General features: G+C 44.8%; 1 protein-coding gene across 1 annotated transcript in view; it reads left to right on the plus strand.

Annotated features, from left to right (window-relative positions):
- poc1b (POC1 centriolar protein B) overlaps window positions 1-11,600 on the plus strand; it is a 23,044-nt gene extending 11,444 nt beyond the window's left edge. Inside the window, exons 11-12 of the mRNA XM_008311191.3 lie at window positions 11,031-11,264; window positions 11,376-11,600. Of these exons, the coding sequence (XP_008309413.1) occupies window positions 11,031-11,264; window positions 11,376-11,567 (426 nt within the window). The 3' untranslated portion in view covers window positions 11,568-11,600. The remainder of the gene's footprint in view (window positions 1-11,030; window positions 11,265-11,375) is intronic.
- The last annotated feature ends 2,519 nt before the right edge of the window (window positions 11,601-14,119 follow it).

Below are 14,119 nucleotides of genomic sequence, written 5' to 3' on the forward strand. Positions count from 1 at the left end.
TACAGTTTCCTCTGTTCCTTTGGGGCACTTTACTGTAAAACCTGAACTACCTACAGAAAACACTGGCTCTCTGACCTATTCTCTGCTCCCAGGATGTGCTGTCACAAAGGTACAAAATGCTTCCTCAGGGTTTTCTACTGGGAACATGCTGACATTCACTGCATGCAGAGGTTGCTAAAAATAGTCGGGCCAGTCTATAACAGGCATTAGGGCCACCTGAAAGGAAAGAATGCTGCGTTTTCTCACCTTTCTGTGAGAGATTAGTAAGAAGTAGAGGCTGAACACAGACAGGATTTCACATCATATCAAACTCACGTCTGTTAGTCTCTGTGAGGGAACACTGATGCTGACTGTAGGAAAGAAGGAGTCTGCAGTTTCACTTTTTATTTGTCTGTGATGCTGATGATTTTTGAAAACTGATTTGCAGTATTTTCTTCTTTTGTAATGTGTGGTTTTAGCCTCTAGGTGACCGTGCGACTCCTGGTGTCCTACATACAGCTGACTGTGATGAAAGCTGAAACAGTTTTCAGTTATCTTTGATAAACAGCACACTCTGTAGGAGAACCACTGGTCTTTATATAATATCTGTTCTGTGTACTGTACACAGAGTACACAGAGTACACAGAGTACACACTGGGACAAACAGAGAGTTTAATTCAGGTGAACACCTCAGTTATTACATGAATTAACCTGCTGTGACATTAGTCCAGGCCTCATGTCAACACCAACACCACCATGTGTCTACGTATATGTTGGTGAAAAAAAAAAAAATATATATATATATCCATATAATACTGAATGTTTGGTTTTACAAGAATAATATATGATATGGGTTATAAAAAACCCCAAAACCCAATTAAGATTTTACACTAAATATACTGTATATGACTATGTATTATTTTTTAAACAAAATTGAAAATTCACACATTCGCATTTTTATAGATCAAATCAAACGTAGTCCACTAGAATATTTTGATATTTCATTGAGTAAAACTGAACTTAAAGTTTAGTTTAGTTTAGTAACCAACTAAATAAGGACTAATTTGAAGTCTAGTTAGAAAGAACAAGACCATAACTACCACTGGTTAATGTTAATGTTAATGATGTTATGACACAGACGTCTTTTCTGACTCCATCCCTGCAGTGATCCAGGCCCTGGTACTTGCAGTAATATATATATTAATATATATAAAATATCAAATAAATGTGTGTCAGTTCTCACGGTGTTCTGAATATATCTGCAGCTGAAACATTTTGAGGTAAAACTCCAGTGTGGTTTGTGTGGAAGTGGCAGGCTTTAATACACGGCCGGTTCTCGCTGCTGCTATTTTCTTCCTGAGTGGAGGCAGAGAGGATGTGGATCCATGAACCGCGTGGGAAGATCAGACGCGTCACGGCTCAGCTTCTGGACCGGTTCCTTTCTGTAGGGCTCTGTTTGTGTTGGCAGGAAGAGCAGTGAGTGATTCAGTGTTGTATTTGTTGGTTGTTGTTTTTTTTAATCCTTCCAGTGTGAGGCTGGTACCTGCAGATCTTCTGTCATTTGGTTGAAGGTTAGCTACAAGAACAGACTTGGTCCAAACCAAACCAATATCTTTAGTTCACTCCAAATCATTGTTGTTGTTTTTTCCAGGAAACTTGTCCTTGAACATTTTGGTGACACACACTGAATCTGCCTCAGTGTGAAGGTGTAAATCTCTAACCTTTGTTCTAGACTCCGTTTCCTGTCCACAGAGGGAGGGTTACTGGGAAAGGCTGCGGAAAATAAATCCATTTCCTATGAGCTGAGAAAGCCTCAGGGTCAGGGTTTCTTTCCGGAGGTGCAAGTGTAACCCAACACTGCCTGAGTCCCAGGTTGAAACTCCCCCCCCTTCTGCCCCCCCCCCGCTCCTGTTAAGCTCATAGTCCACCTGTTAGGAAGCCATTCATCTCTGTGTTCCCTGGAGAGAGATAACTGGATCCCCTTCTTTCACCACAGCTTCACTGATGGACGCCTTTAATGGGCTCTTATTGTTTCATGTCTCCACTCTCTTCCTCTTTCTTTTCCAAATCTAATCTGTGCTCTTTATATCTCCTTACTCCTCCTTAATGCCCATGACTTATCTTATTGTTCCTCCTGTTTCTTTTTTTTTTCAGAGGGTCGTGGAACTCTGTAAGATTTTAATAGGACTTTTTTCTCTCTCTCTCTCAAGAACAGCAGAACAAAAACTGTATTCCTTCACAGATAAGTTAACCTAGTTATGTGTCACTTGTGCAGACACACAATATTATATATTATATAATAGACCAAAAAATCTTTTAAATAATTGTGGTTTAGGTTTTTGCATGACTACAGTCAGGTTCTTTTTTTTTTTCACTTAACCTCCGTTCCTTCCATTAAGTTAGCTAGTTTAGATGTTGCCCTGCAGGCCGTTTACGGTATTACAGAGTTTTTTTATTTATTTAGTTTAGGTTCAGGTGAACTATTCTTGATTCATGATCCAAAGTTCTTTGTGTGAATCTGTGCGTGAGAGTTTGTCAGAATTTGGGTCAGTGACTAAGTCTAAAGGCCAGGGCTTATACTCACTTCCAGTAAGAGCGTTGGTGTTTGTAGTGTGAATGAACTGAACGGCTCACCAGTTTCCCACAGGTGCTTTGCAGTCTTTCTGGTATTAGCTTAAGTGCTAAAGCTGATTAGAGCGCCTTTGTGTGGCAATACAGCTTAGAGCAGTTTTCTACAGAGCCCCAGGCTGCAGCTGTGAAAAGGTTCAATATATATATATATATATACATTTTCAGGATCTTTTTGTTTCATTGGTTATGTTTAAATATGATTTAAAAATCTTAAAACTACTAACACATTGTGAAAAAAGTGTTTTGTTAGCGTAGCTTATAGCAACAGAATCACCAGTACGTGTAGTTCTCTGGTTTCATCCCTCAGTTTTTAAACCTGCAGGGTTACTTTAACTGTTCATTCTAAACAGACAGTAGTTATGTCTGTGAGTGTGAACTGTTGTCCGTCTGTACATGAGACCATGTGATGAGGAGGACAAGTGGTCAGGGAGTCCAGGATGAAGCAGAACGACTGAATGGCTGTCAGTTTTCAGACCACTGCCCTTGTGCTGCATGTCCCCAAGTGACGGGCTATATTTAAGGCCTCATATGAGCAGGATGAATGTGAGTCCTTCATTTATTCCCCTCTCTCCACTGGACTATTCTTAGTCTCTCTGCCAGTTTAATGAATCAGTTGAAGCACCACACACAGGCCACGGCCTTTATCCAAAGAGGAACAGATACAGTTCTCTTGTGACACCACCAGGGGTGTGTTCAGACTGCTGACGTGGAGTGTGGTTCAACAAGGGTCAGCGTGGCCCCTCATTTATTCAAATCATTTTTCAGGTCTTTGAATAGTTTTATAGTGGGTCGAGGATCAAATACAAAGATTAATCTTGTTGTAATTACATTAACGTTAGCAGTAATAATTAATATGTTTCTAAAAATGTACTTCATGTTTCTGCTCCTGACATTATACATCGAACTTTTAAGAATCACGATGTTTTCTTTTGAAAGAGCCACCTGCAGCTGGACCATGTGACCCCTGGGTTACCATATGGTCTCCCAGACCAGTCATCTCTGGACTCCTACATTACAGGCTGTATTTATTCTCTGCTTCCTGTCCTCGTTTCTTTTAAGTACCTTCTTCCAAACCACAACATGGTTTTGGAACACGCTCCAGAGCACAATAGCCTTGACATTTTTTTGAAGTGCCCAGGAGAAAATGATTTGTTGAAACACCTGCTCCAGGACAGGCTGGACTGAAGGTTTGGCTGGTTGGACAGTAACCTCTGACCTCTGACCCGTGTGGAGGTGGGACATCAAAACATGACTAGAATAGCTCCATAGTTTCATGTTTTTCTTTTCTCTCTCCAGTCAGACTTCAGAGGTTTGACCTTCAGGACCCTTCACTGGACAGTCCTCTGTAGATCTGGTCCGTAAAGTTCACAAATTCATATACACCGTTTGAGAGAGTTACTTGTAGGAGATCCTTCCTTCCTTCCTCCTTCCTTCCTTCCTTCCTTCTTTCCTTCCTTCCACCCTTCCTTCCTTCCTTCCTTCCTACCTTCCTTCCTTCCTTCCTTCTTTCCTTCCTTCCACCCTTCCTTCCTTCCTTCCTTCTTTCCTTCCTTCCACCCTTCCTTCCTTCCTTCCTTCACGCCACTGATGTCTGTCATATTCAGTGTTTACAGAGAAACAAAAGGCCTCTGTGATGAGACCAGCTGTGAACACACACACACACACACACACACACACCCACACACACTCTGCTGCTGCTGCTTGATGTCCGTGGCTGTGATAGTGGGTTGGGAGGTGTCTGTGCTCTGTGGGCTCCATGATGACAGACCACAGACAACAGACCACCTGTGGCTGCCACAGCCTGGGGCAGCTCTCTCTGCCCCCTGCTGTTCTTACTGTGAAGGGCACCGGCACAGCGTGACCCACGACCTCCCGCAGGTGTAGCTGCCAATCAGTCTGGCCAAGTCACCCAGCCCCACTCTGTGGTACTAGTTAGTACTGTCTACTAGTTAACACAGTCACCTGACTAGTTAGTACTGTCTCCTGGTTAACACAGTCACCTGACCAGTTAGTACTGTCTACTGGTTAACACAGTCACCTGACCAGTTAGTACTGTCTACTGGTTAACACAGTCACCTGACCAGTTAGTACTGTCTACTGGTTAACACAGTCACCTGACTAGTTAGTACTGTCTCCTGGTTAACACAGTCACCTGACCAGTTAGTACTGTCTACTGGTTAACACAGTCACCTGACTACCAGACTCGTGACATCACTGCCTCTCATCTTTGTGTATATATTTTTTAATTTTTTTTACTGATGCTCATCAAAACAAACCTTCACATGTTCAGATGAGTGGGTGTTTTTTGTCTCATTAATCCTAACCCTGGACCGTGTGAGTGATGTGGGTAATTCTTACTAAGGGGCTTTAAAATGGACTAATGCCCTGCAGAGCCACAATGAGGCTCATTCTCCTCCTCGCTGTGAGAGGATTTGCCTCCACTTGACGAACTTTGGTGGAAAAGAATCCAAAGGAGAAACCTGCTTGGATTACAAGTTGTTTAAACCTCGGCAAAATCCTGGTTTCCTCCTTTTAACGAGAGACTTTCTTTGGTGGGAAACTGCAGATCTTTGTCGTCAGTTCTTCTAAAGCTCGTTTTATATTTGATGTTATGAAGGACCTACAGGGGCAAATCCTCAACATAGACTGACCTCGTACGTTGAGTTGAGTGGATTTTCTGTTTATGGCCTGAACTAAAGCACAGTGTAGGATATAATGAATCTAAAAATGTACGAAAACGACTGCTGACATAATACACACTCCTTTGATGTGTCCTTTGTTCCACGGCGTGTTCTCAGTGGAGCGAGACAGATGTGAAGCAAACATGTGATTTCACTGAGACGTTCTTTGAACTGGGTCACAATTGAACTGTGTGTGTGTGTGTGTGTGTTTCAAACTGAACCTCACTCCAAACCTGAAAATCAATTGTGTGTGAAAAACAAGAAAAGTCGTTATAAAACCAATCAATCAGACAAACAACCAATCAGCTTCAAGGTAACGAGATTCACAGTTTTATGACTTGGCTAATTATTGTTTGGCTTCGTTAGCTAGCAGTAGGCCTTTTTTTTTTCCTCTTTTAAGTACATATCGTAGAGGTCATTAGAGGACGACCTCACAGACACATTTGATTCAAAAGATGTGGGAGAGAAAAAAAAATAAAGGGGAAATTGAGTCAAAAATAGAGCAGAAAGAGAATTATTAAATAAGAGTTTTTTATAACTTTATTGTAGGTCACAGGTGTCAAAGAAAGCAGAGTTTAAGAATAAAATAAACTTTTTTTATTACAGAGCAGTGAACAATATTTGTAAGTTATATCAATAATAATGAATTGCAGAAAAATGTATAAACTGATTAGTTACGTCTTCACAGCTGTTCTGCTGATGTTTGACACCCGTCAGGTCTGATGTGAGCTGTTAGTCCCTGTGACTTGCTGTCCTGAATCGTCTTTATCTAAAAATGGAGCGCGGCGACGTCAGATCATGTGCTAACACTTCTTCATGAAGGCAGAAAAGGTGGCGTAATCACATTCACACCTGGGTGATGTGGTTACAGTCACTGGAGCAGCTGCTCACACGCTCTACAAACCTGGACAATCACCCTCTGTATTATTTATGTTGTGTCTGTCAGTACACGGGGTCTTGTCTTTCATTGACCTCTTCACCTTTTCTTCACGACACTTTTTTTATCTGTAGCTGCAGAACTACCTTCAAAAGATCAATCAGATCAAAAGATCAATCAGACGATTTCATCACACGTTGTTGACAATCAACGGTGATGTGGTTTGAATATTTGTCAATGCAAAAATACATCAGCATATATTAATGTGGGGGGGGGAGGGGGGGTGTAAAGGACCTAAAGTGTTACACAACATGGACAGGTGTATCTGTTCCTGTTGCTTGGAGACGGAGCGTGGTCTTGTTGTTGTGAATTAAACAGAAGTTCCTGCTTCAAGGTCTTTGAACCGTTGACATGATCTGAGAATAAAACTGTTGATACACGTCATGTCCTGCTGTTAACAGGAAGGATTTTGTTTTATATATATATATATTTACTTTTTTATTTTTTTTACCCCCGACCTGATCAAAATGTCAAGTTAATCATATGTTGTTGTATTTTTATTTGGCTGTTAGAGTTCAGTCTTTGAGGTCAGATGAAGATCTTTGACGTGGATGAGTGTCTGTTGAGGATGTCTGGCTGTCCGCACTTTAACACACCTTTTTAAAGTGAGAAATTATGAATTAGTCAGTTGTTATGAAAACATTTTTTTTATTTTGAGATCATTCCAATTTGACATTTAATATCGAGACCAAAACCTCGGGGTTCAGCACCTCCTCCTCCTCCTCCTCCTCCTCCTCTTCCTCCTCCTCCTCCTCGTTGTTGTTTCTTTCGCCCACAGCTTTAATCACACTTTGATTGTGTGTCTGTTTGTCTTTTTAAGGTTCCACTCTGCAGAGTTGATGTTCCAGCTGAGGTGTTTACTGTCCTCCACTGTCTGTGTGTGTGTGTGTGTGTGTGTGTGATGCGGTCACAGAAACACACTGTATTTAGTGTCAGTCTGTGCCAAGCAGGATATTTTGGTGTGAGAGTGTGGGTGGCTGCTGTGCAGATGGAGAGGAGGAGGAGGAGGATGTGTTCTCTTCCTCTCAGACACATAAATCCTCTTCTGGGCTTCCTTTAGTCCGACGGCTCCACCTTAAAAAGAAACATCAACAACACCACGCCTGCGACAAAGATCCTGTTGAATACGAGTCGTCGTTCCGGCTGCAGCCGTTGTACTTTCTCCACCCGTGTCATTTTTGTTATTGTCTTAGCGAGCGTTCATGTGACTCGCCACAGGTGTGCACATGATGTTATGTGTGTGGGCGTGGGCGTGGACGTCCTTGAGCGTGTGTTGTTGGAGCAGGTAGAGCGCTGCGGCGCAGGTGTGGCCTCTCCACCTCGGTAAACAACAATTAGGTTTGACAGAGAAGAGGGGAGAATCAGCCAATCCTCCGGCAGCGCTGACGGAAGTTTGAAGAATGACTCAGAATGCTTTTCATTTCAGAGCTGCTGTTCAAAGTCAGAGTCCTGGGGGGAAGGGAGGGGGGGGCAGGAAGACCAGATCAGTGATATTATGGTTTCAGACGATGACAGTAGAAATGTGAAGTATTTCAGGCTAACGTTACGTTAATTCTTGAGATCCTAATTTTCTTTACTTGGTTTTCGACGTCTGTGTGAACACTCTAGCGCCCCCACCTGAGCAAAAATAGATGACATGACTGTTGGATCTGTGCTGTGTCTTTGAGTCCAGACCAGATGTTGAACTATAAGAACAGTGACAGTAACGTCAGACCTTCACACTTGGATCTGAACACTTTGTTGGAGAGAAGTAATTTAAAAAAACAAAAAAGTTGTACATGGAACGGAACGACATGTTGTGTGTGTGTGTGTGTGTGTGTGTGTGTGTGTGTGTTGCATGTTGTGTGTGTGTTGCAGCAGGGGATCACGGAGTTCAGAGTGTCGCCCCCGTGTGACAGGAGGCCGGGCCCTGACAGGGGCCTCCACTTGTGTTAAATCAAGGCAGGAATTCATGAGTGGTTCCAGCTGTTAGAGAGTGATGGAGGTTGTTGACTGAATGATTGTGTGTGTACGTGTGTGTGTGTGTGTGTGTGTGTGTCCAGTCTTTGGGAACAGATGGCAGCCGCGGTTCATGTTGGTACATGTGATGATTGGTGTTTTACACAGGTTGGTGAAACTTTGATTCTTACCCAGGAGCCGTGAGTGTTTGTACACAGTGTTGTATCATAAAAACCTGCAGATGTACTTTGGATTACTTGGTTTTAGAGGTATTACTTTCCACACTTGATCCTAGGCCTGAAGCAGTTTGAAGTTTTTCTCTTTTATTCTTCACGAGCCACCTGCACATCTGTACAGAAACATAAAAAGTCTCCAACTTTCCTTGTGGACCTGGTGCTGTTCCAAACTAAGAGTCGTTTCAGTCGAGTCCTTGTTGGTTCACTGGACACTGAACCAGACTCATCCACAGTGGGAACAGATTAGAATGAGTGTTGACAACAAACGCTCCAGTCTTTGAAGAAAACAAATATTTACTGTATTCTGATGAGACTGAAAGAAGGGAGACGTTCACCGTGTGCAAACAGAAGTCTGAGGTCATGTGACTCACACCTCAGCTGTAAATGATTGACGTCTGCTTCACCTCCGTCTCTGAGATCTTTAGATCCACGGTTTACTGGACTTGGTTCAGTCACGATTTCCCCTCCAGCTGCTCCACGGTCACCATGCAGACACAGCACGATCTTGTCACGGAGAGGGCGAGCAGGCGGGCGAGCGAGTGAGCGGGCGGCTCGCTGTGAATACTGAAGATCACGAGTCACGAGGGTCCATCTGTGTCCTCCTGGTGGACAGAATGTGACACAGTTCTCTCTGCTCAGTTCCTCGGACCTTCAGCTGGTGTGGCTTCACTGTGAGGGTCAGAGCGGAGCTAAATCTGAGGCTCGCGGTCCTCATGTTGTGATTTGATTTAGTGACGGTTTCTGGTCTCTGCTTTAAGGACGTGTTTGATCTTAAACGTCACAAGCGGCAAAACAGAAGGTCTGAAGCTGCTGGGTGTAAATGAGCTCAGCAGATGTGGTCCAGATGTGGTTCAGATGTGGTTCTGGTTCTGGTTCTGAGGGCAGTTTGTCTTTGATGAGCACAGTTCTCCTCACCACCACCATACTAAAATAACGTGGTTATTACTAAGACGTCGAGTTTGTCTTTGATGAGCGCAGTTCTCCTCACCACCACCACACTAAAATAACGTGGTTATTACTAAGACGTCGTGTCAGAGAGAATGTTTTGGTTCAGTTTACATTGAACTTGACATCGTTGTAGGATCATTACCACTGCGACAAAAGAACAGTGGACTGATTGACCTACAGATGGCAGCACTGGTAATAAATGCATTAACAGATGGACACAAGAATGGCGTCTGTGACCGGAGGTCAGAGGATGTGGTCTGGAGACATCAGTGTCCTCCCAGAGGATTTGATCTGATTACCACCACCAGGGTGAGGAAGATCAAGGCTGTTATTGTGCTTCACCATAAGGTTGGTAGTTAAATCCCCAGTTCCTAGTTAAAGTCGTGTGTTGGTTTCTCACAGCGGTGTTGACCTGCTCCACCACAGTCACCTCGCTCAGTCAGAACAGTCCAGTCCAGTCCACTCCAGTCCAGTCCAGTCCAGTCCAGTCCAGTTGTGTTTTGATTTTGGTGGAAGACCAGGGGGTCCTTCACTCCTCTCCCTCCCTCCCTCCCTCCTTCCTTCCTCTCTCTCCTGCCTCCATCCAGTCTCTCTTTGATGTGAGGACAGTGCTCAGGAAGTGAGCTGGAATCGATTCAAGCGTGCACTTGACTGGGAATGTGTGACATCCTCCTCCTCCTCCTCCCCTCCTCTTCCTCACCCCCCCCCCCCCCCCCCCCCTCCCTCCCCCTCTCTCCTGCCCCCATCCAGTCTCTCTTTGATGTGAGTACAGTGCTCAGGAAGTGAGCTGGAATCGACTCAAGCGTGCACTTGACTGGGAATGTGTGACATCCTCCTCTTCCTCACCCCTCTCCTCCTCCTCCTCCTCTCCTCCTCCTCCTCTCCTCCTGAGACATCCCTGATTTGTTTTCCCTCCGTTCAGTTCCTCCTGCTGCTCCTTCACGCTCGCTCGTCTTCCTGATATCACTTTACTTGGTGCAGATTACTGACAGTCAGACACCTGAGCTCCTGTTCATGAGTGGATGTTTCTCTAAAGACGGAGGAGAGATCAGAGGAAAGTCACGTCTACATCAGAGGAGCACTGATGCAGTTATTGTTAGGGTTTGGTTTTTTTCATTTTGTTATTTAAAGAACTGCAGCAAAAGTAGAATATTAATTTTACTGATGTAAAACCAGTACAAAATACCAGTTTAATATCCTGAATATGTTGAAGAAGGAGAACGTTCTTACACTGAAACAACAAACATCAGTATAGAGCCTTTAATACAGGCACGATGGTCATGATTACATTTGAGTCATGTGACCGCTGTGTTTTCTACAGTAGAACACTCAACCTCAATGACTGCAGTTAGTTTTACTTTATTCTGAATTTTTTTTTTAAAATCCTTTGATCTTCATGTAAAGAACTCAAAGGATTCTTGATAAAAGGTTTGAAGATGATGAAGTTGGCAGCTGTCTTTGATATTTAACATGTTGAAGTCTAAACTAACTCATCCTCCTCACTGATGAAGGAGAAGCTGACGCTTTCACACGTTCACATTTAGTTTTATTCTGGACACAGTCACCAGAGGTCACCAGAGGTCGGAGGTGGTCAGAACAGTTTGTCTCAGTGACATCATCATGAACCCCGTCACCCACAGTCACCGCTCTAATCCTTTGAATCCTTCTCGTGTTCCCAAGTCAAGGCTGGAGGACAGCAACTGGGACAGAAGTGTCCACAGGACAGGTAAGACCGCGGGGAACCAGACGGTGTCCAGCAAGACGGACAGAGGGAGGAGGGAAGAGGAGGAGGAGGAGGAGGAGGAGGAGGAGAGGAGAAAAGAGATGAAGCCTCCAGACGCTCCCTACGCTCAGCAGTTTCATCTGGAATCCACTCTGGGCCTCATTTGTCAACAGCTGGACATTCTCACCCAGGTATGACACACGCTGAGCTCTCACTGCTCCGTGGAGCCGTACACACCAATAACTAACTTTGTTGAATAAACAAACCCTAATAATGATACAGTTGATTGGTCATTTCCACAGACCGTGTCAGTGCTGGAGGAGCGACTGACGCTGACTGAGGACAAACTCAAGGACTGTCTGCAGCACCAGGCCACCATCCTCAAAGACATGCGGGGGTCACAGGGGGGGTCACAGGGGGGGTCACAGGAGGGGTCACAGAGGTCCAAGAGTCTGGGAACAACCGTGTTCCCTTTTCACTACAACTGTGGATGAGATCAGCCACAGACGGCAGCACAGACGGCAGCACAGACACAGACTCTACCAGTTCACTCTGTCAGGATTGTTTACATCTGTGTGGGTTTTTTTTTTTTTTTTTTTTTCCCCCGAGTGTCTTTTGTTTTTTTAGAATCCATCTTTACGACCGCGGGGTGTGTGTGTTTATATAAATAACTCTTTTAACACGTTTGTTTTTCTGACGTTTTTCTGTCTCCTCCTTCAGGTTGGATCTGAAATCAGTTTTTAAAAGAACCCATGAAATGATGACAGTTTAATGTTGATGATGTTGATGATGTTGATGATGTTGATGATGTTGATGATGTTGATGATGTTGATGATGTTGATGATGTTGATGATGTTGATGATGTTGATGATGTTGATGATGTTGATGATGTTGATGATGTTGATGATGTTGATGCCCAGTCTTTGAACCACAGTCACCGACTTCACACCAACAGGGTTTTTCTTTCTTTGGTCCATTTTTACCGTTCCACCGTGACCTTCTGATACGTGACGGACCGCGGCCTCGTCTCACGGTCGGCGTCCCCGTTGCCCAGGCGGACGGTGTTTTGTCTCGTTGCTGCCCCGTCACAGAGTCTTCAGCTGTTTATGTTGCTCCAGAGGCGGAGACGTGGTCGGGAGGAAGCAGTAAAAAAGCCACACAACAGGAGGAGCAGCTTCTGCTCTGGCTGCTGTTTCTCTGTCGCCACATCCTCCACGTCCTCCACGTCCTCCACGTCCTCCACATCCTCCACATCCTCCACATCCTCTCTGGTCACTTTGGCTTTTCTTTCTCCTCCTCCATCGTTCTCTTCTTCGTTCTTCCGGTTCCATAAAGTGGTTTGGCCTCAGTGAGAGAGAAGAGTCGGTGTTATCTACAGCTCCACTCCCTGAGGTCTCCCTGACCTCCTGACCTCTGTGGTCTTCATCTGAAGGACCTAATGTCAGGGACACAGTTCCTATCAACAGGGAAGAACCGTTACTGAAGACGTTACTGAAGACGTTACACAGTAACTCCAGACTGATTGTCCTCGGACTGGAGGTTCTGCAGAAACGTCCCCTGAAGGTGTGAGCGTCTCGTCTCTCTGTATCACTGAAGACGTTACTGCAGACGTTACTGCAGACGTTACTGAAGACGTTACTGAAGACATCACTGAAGACGTTACTGCAGACGTTACTGAAGACGTTACTGAAGACGTCACTGAAGACGTTACTACAGACACAGTAACTCCAGACTGATTGTCCTCGGACTGGACGTTCTGCAGAAACGTCCCCTGAAGGTGTGAGCGTCTCGTCTCTCTGTCTCCGTCAGATGGAAACCGTGGAGACACATTTCCACCTTCACTTGTTGTTGCGTCTCCTTCAGTGAACACAGAATACACTCTCATTACACTGTGTGTGTGTGTGTGTGTGTGTGTGTGTGTGTGTGAACATGAACCTAAAACCTGTTAATGGTTTCCTGGAGGAGGAGTTTCCTGTTGATATTAAGGATCTCAGAGCCAGGACTGTTGACTGGCCACGAGGCGGATGGAGTCAGTTTACTACTGGGTCTGTGTGTGTGTGTGTGTGTGTGTGTGTGTGTGTGTGATGTATCCTTGTCTTTGTTCATCCTCTCTGACTGAACAGTCGTGGCAGCATTGATGTAGAACTTGACTTTTCTTCTTCTGTTGTTGGCACATCTTCAAAATGTCGTCATTGTTTGTGAAACGTCCCTTTAACTCTTTACGGCAGTTTAGTTGTTCCTCTCTTTAGGTCAGGAAGGTCAGGGAGGTCAGGAAGGTCAGGGAGGTCAGGAAGGTCAGTCGTCACAGTTTAAATCAACATAACTTACCATCAAAAAAGTCTTTATTTAGATTTAGAAAGTTGGGCCTAAAATATGGTCACGGTGACTGAGAACCATCACAACATTAAAACACTTCACAGTAGATAACCTCGACCCCCCCCCCTTCGGCCCCCGTTCTTTATGATTCTCACATGATCCACCCAGCTAGCATTAGCTTCACCACTGAAGGGACGGATCTGCTTGTTGTCAAACCCTGAAGACAGAGAAAACAGAGCAGGATTATCTTTTTGGGAAATTCCCTCTGAATCCCCTTCAGGTGTGGAGGCAAATAAACGAACTCCAGGGACAAAAGGAGGACGGAGTGTAGAGAGACAGAAGACAGGAAGGAGGGGGGACGGGGGGGGCTGCACCCACGCCTATAGAGTTACACTGAGTCTGACTGTGTCCTTAACAATCACTGATTGTCCTCCGTACGTCCTGTTCACACACACACACACACACCTGTTCAAATAGGTGCAGCAGTGGACGAGTCAACAGTGGGTCCTGAACGCCGCGCGGTTCCTCTGTTTGTTCTCTAATACCTCTGTTTGACTTGTTGCCCCACAGGGGTAACAGCAGACGTTTGTTCCTCCGTCTTTGTTTCCACTGCTGCTCTGAGTCAGAGGGACACATCGGCGTGTGGTTGTACCCACTGAGCCACAGGCAGGACACGGCCCACTGGTCATGTTTGGTATCACAGCGCTCACCTACAGAGTGTGTTGACGGG

Source organism: Cynoglossus semilaevis, chromosome 6, assembly GCF_000523025.1.
Source record: "Cynoglossus semilaevis isolate Cse_v1.0 chromosome 6, Cse_v1.0, whole genome shotgun sequence".
Classification (NCBI taxonomy): Eukaryota; Metazoa; Chordata; class Actinopteri; order Pleuronectiformes; family Cynoglossidae; genus Cynoglossus; species Cynoglossus semilaevis.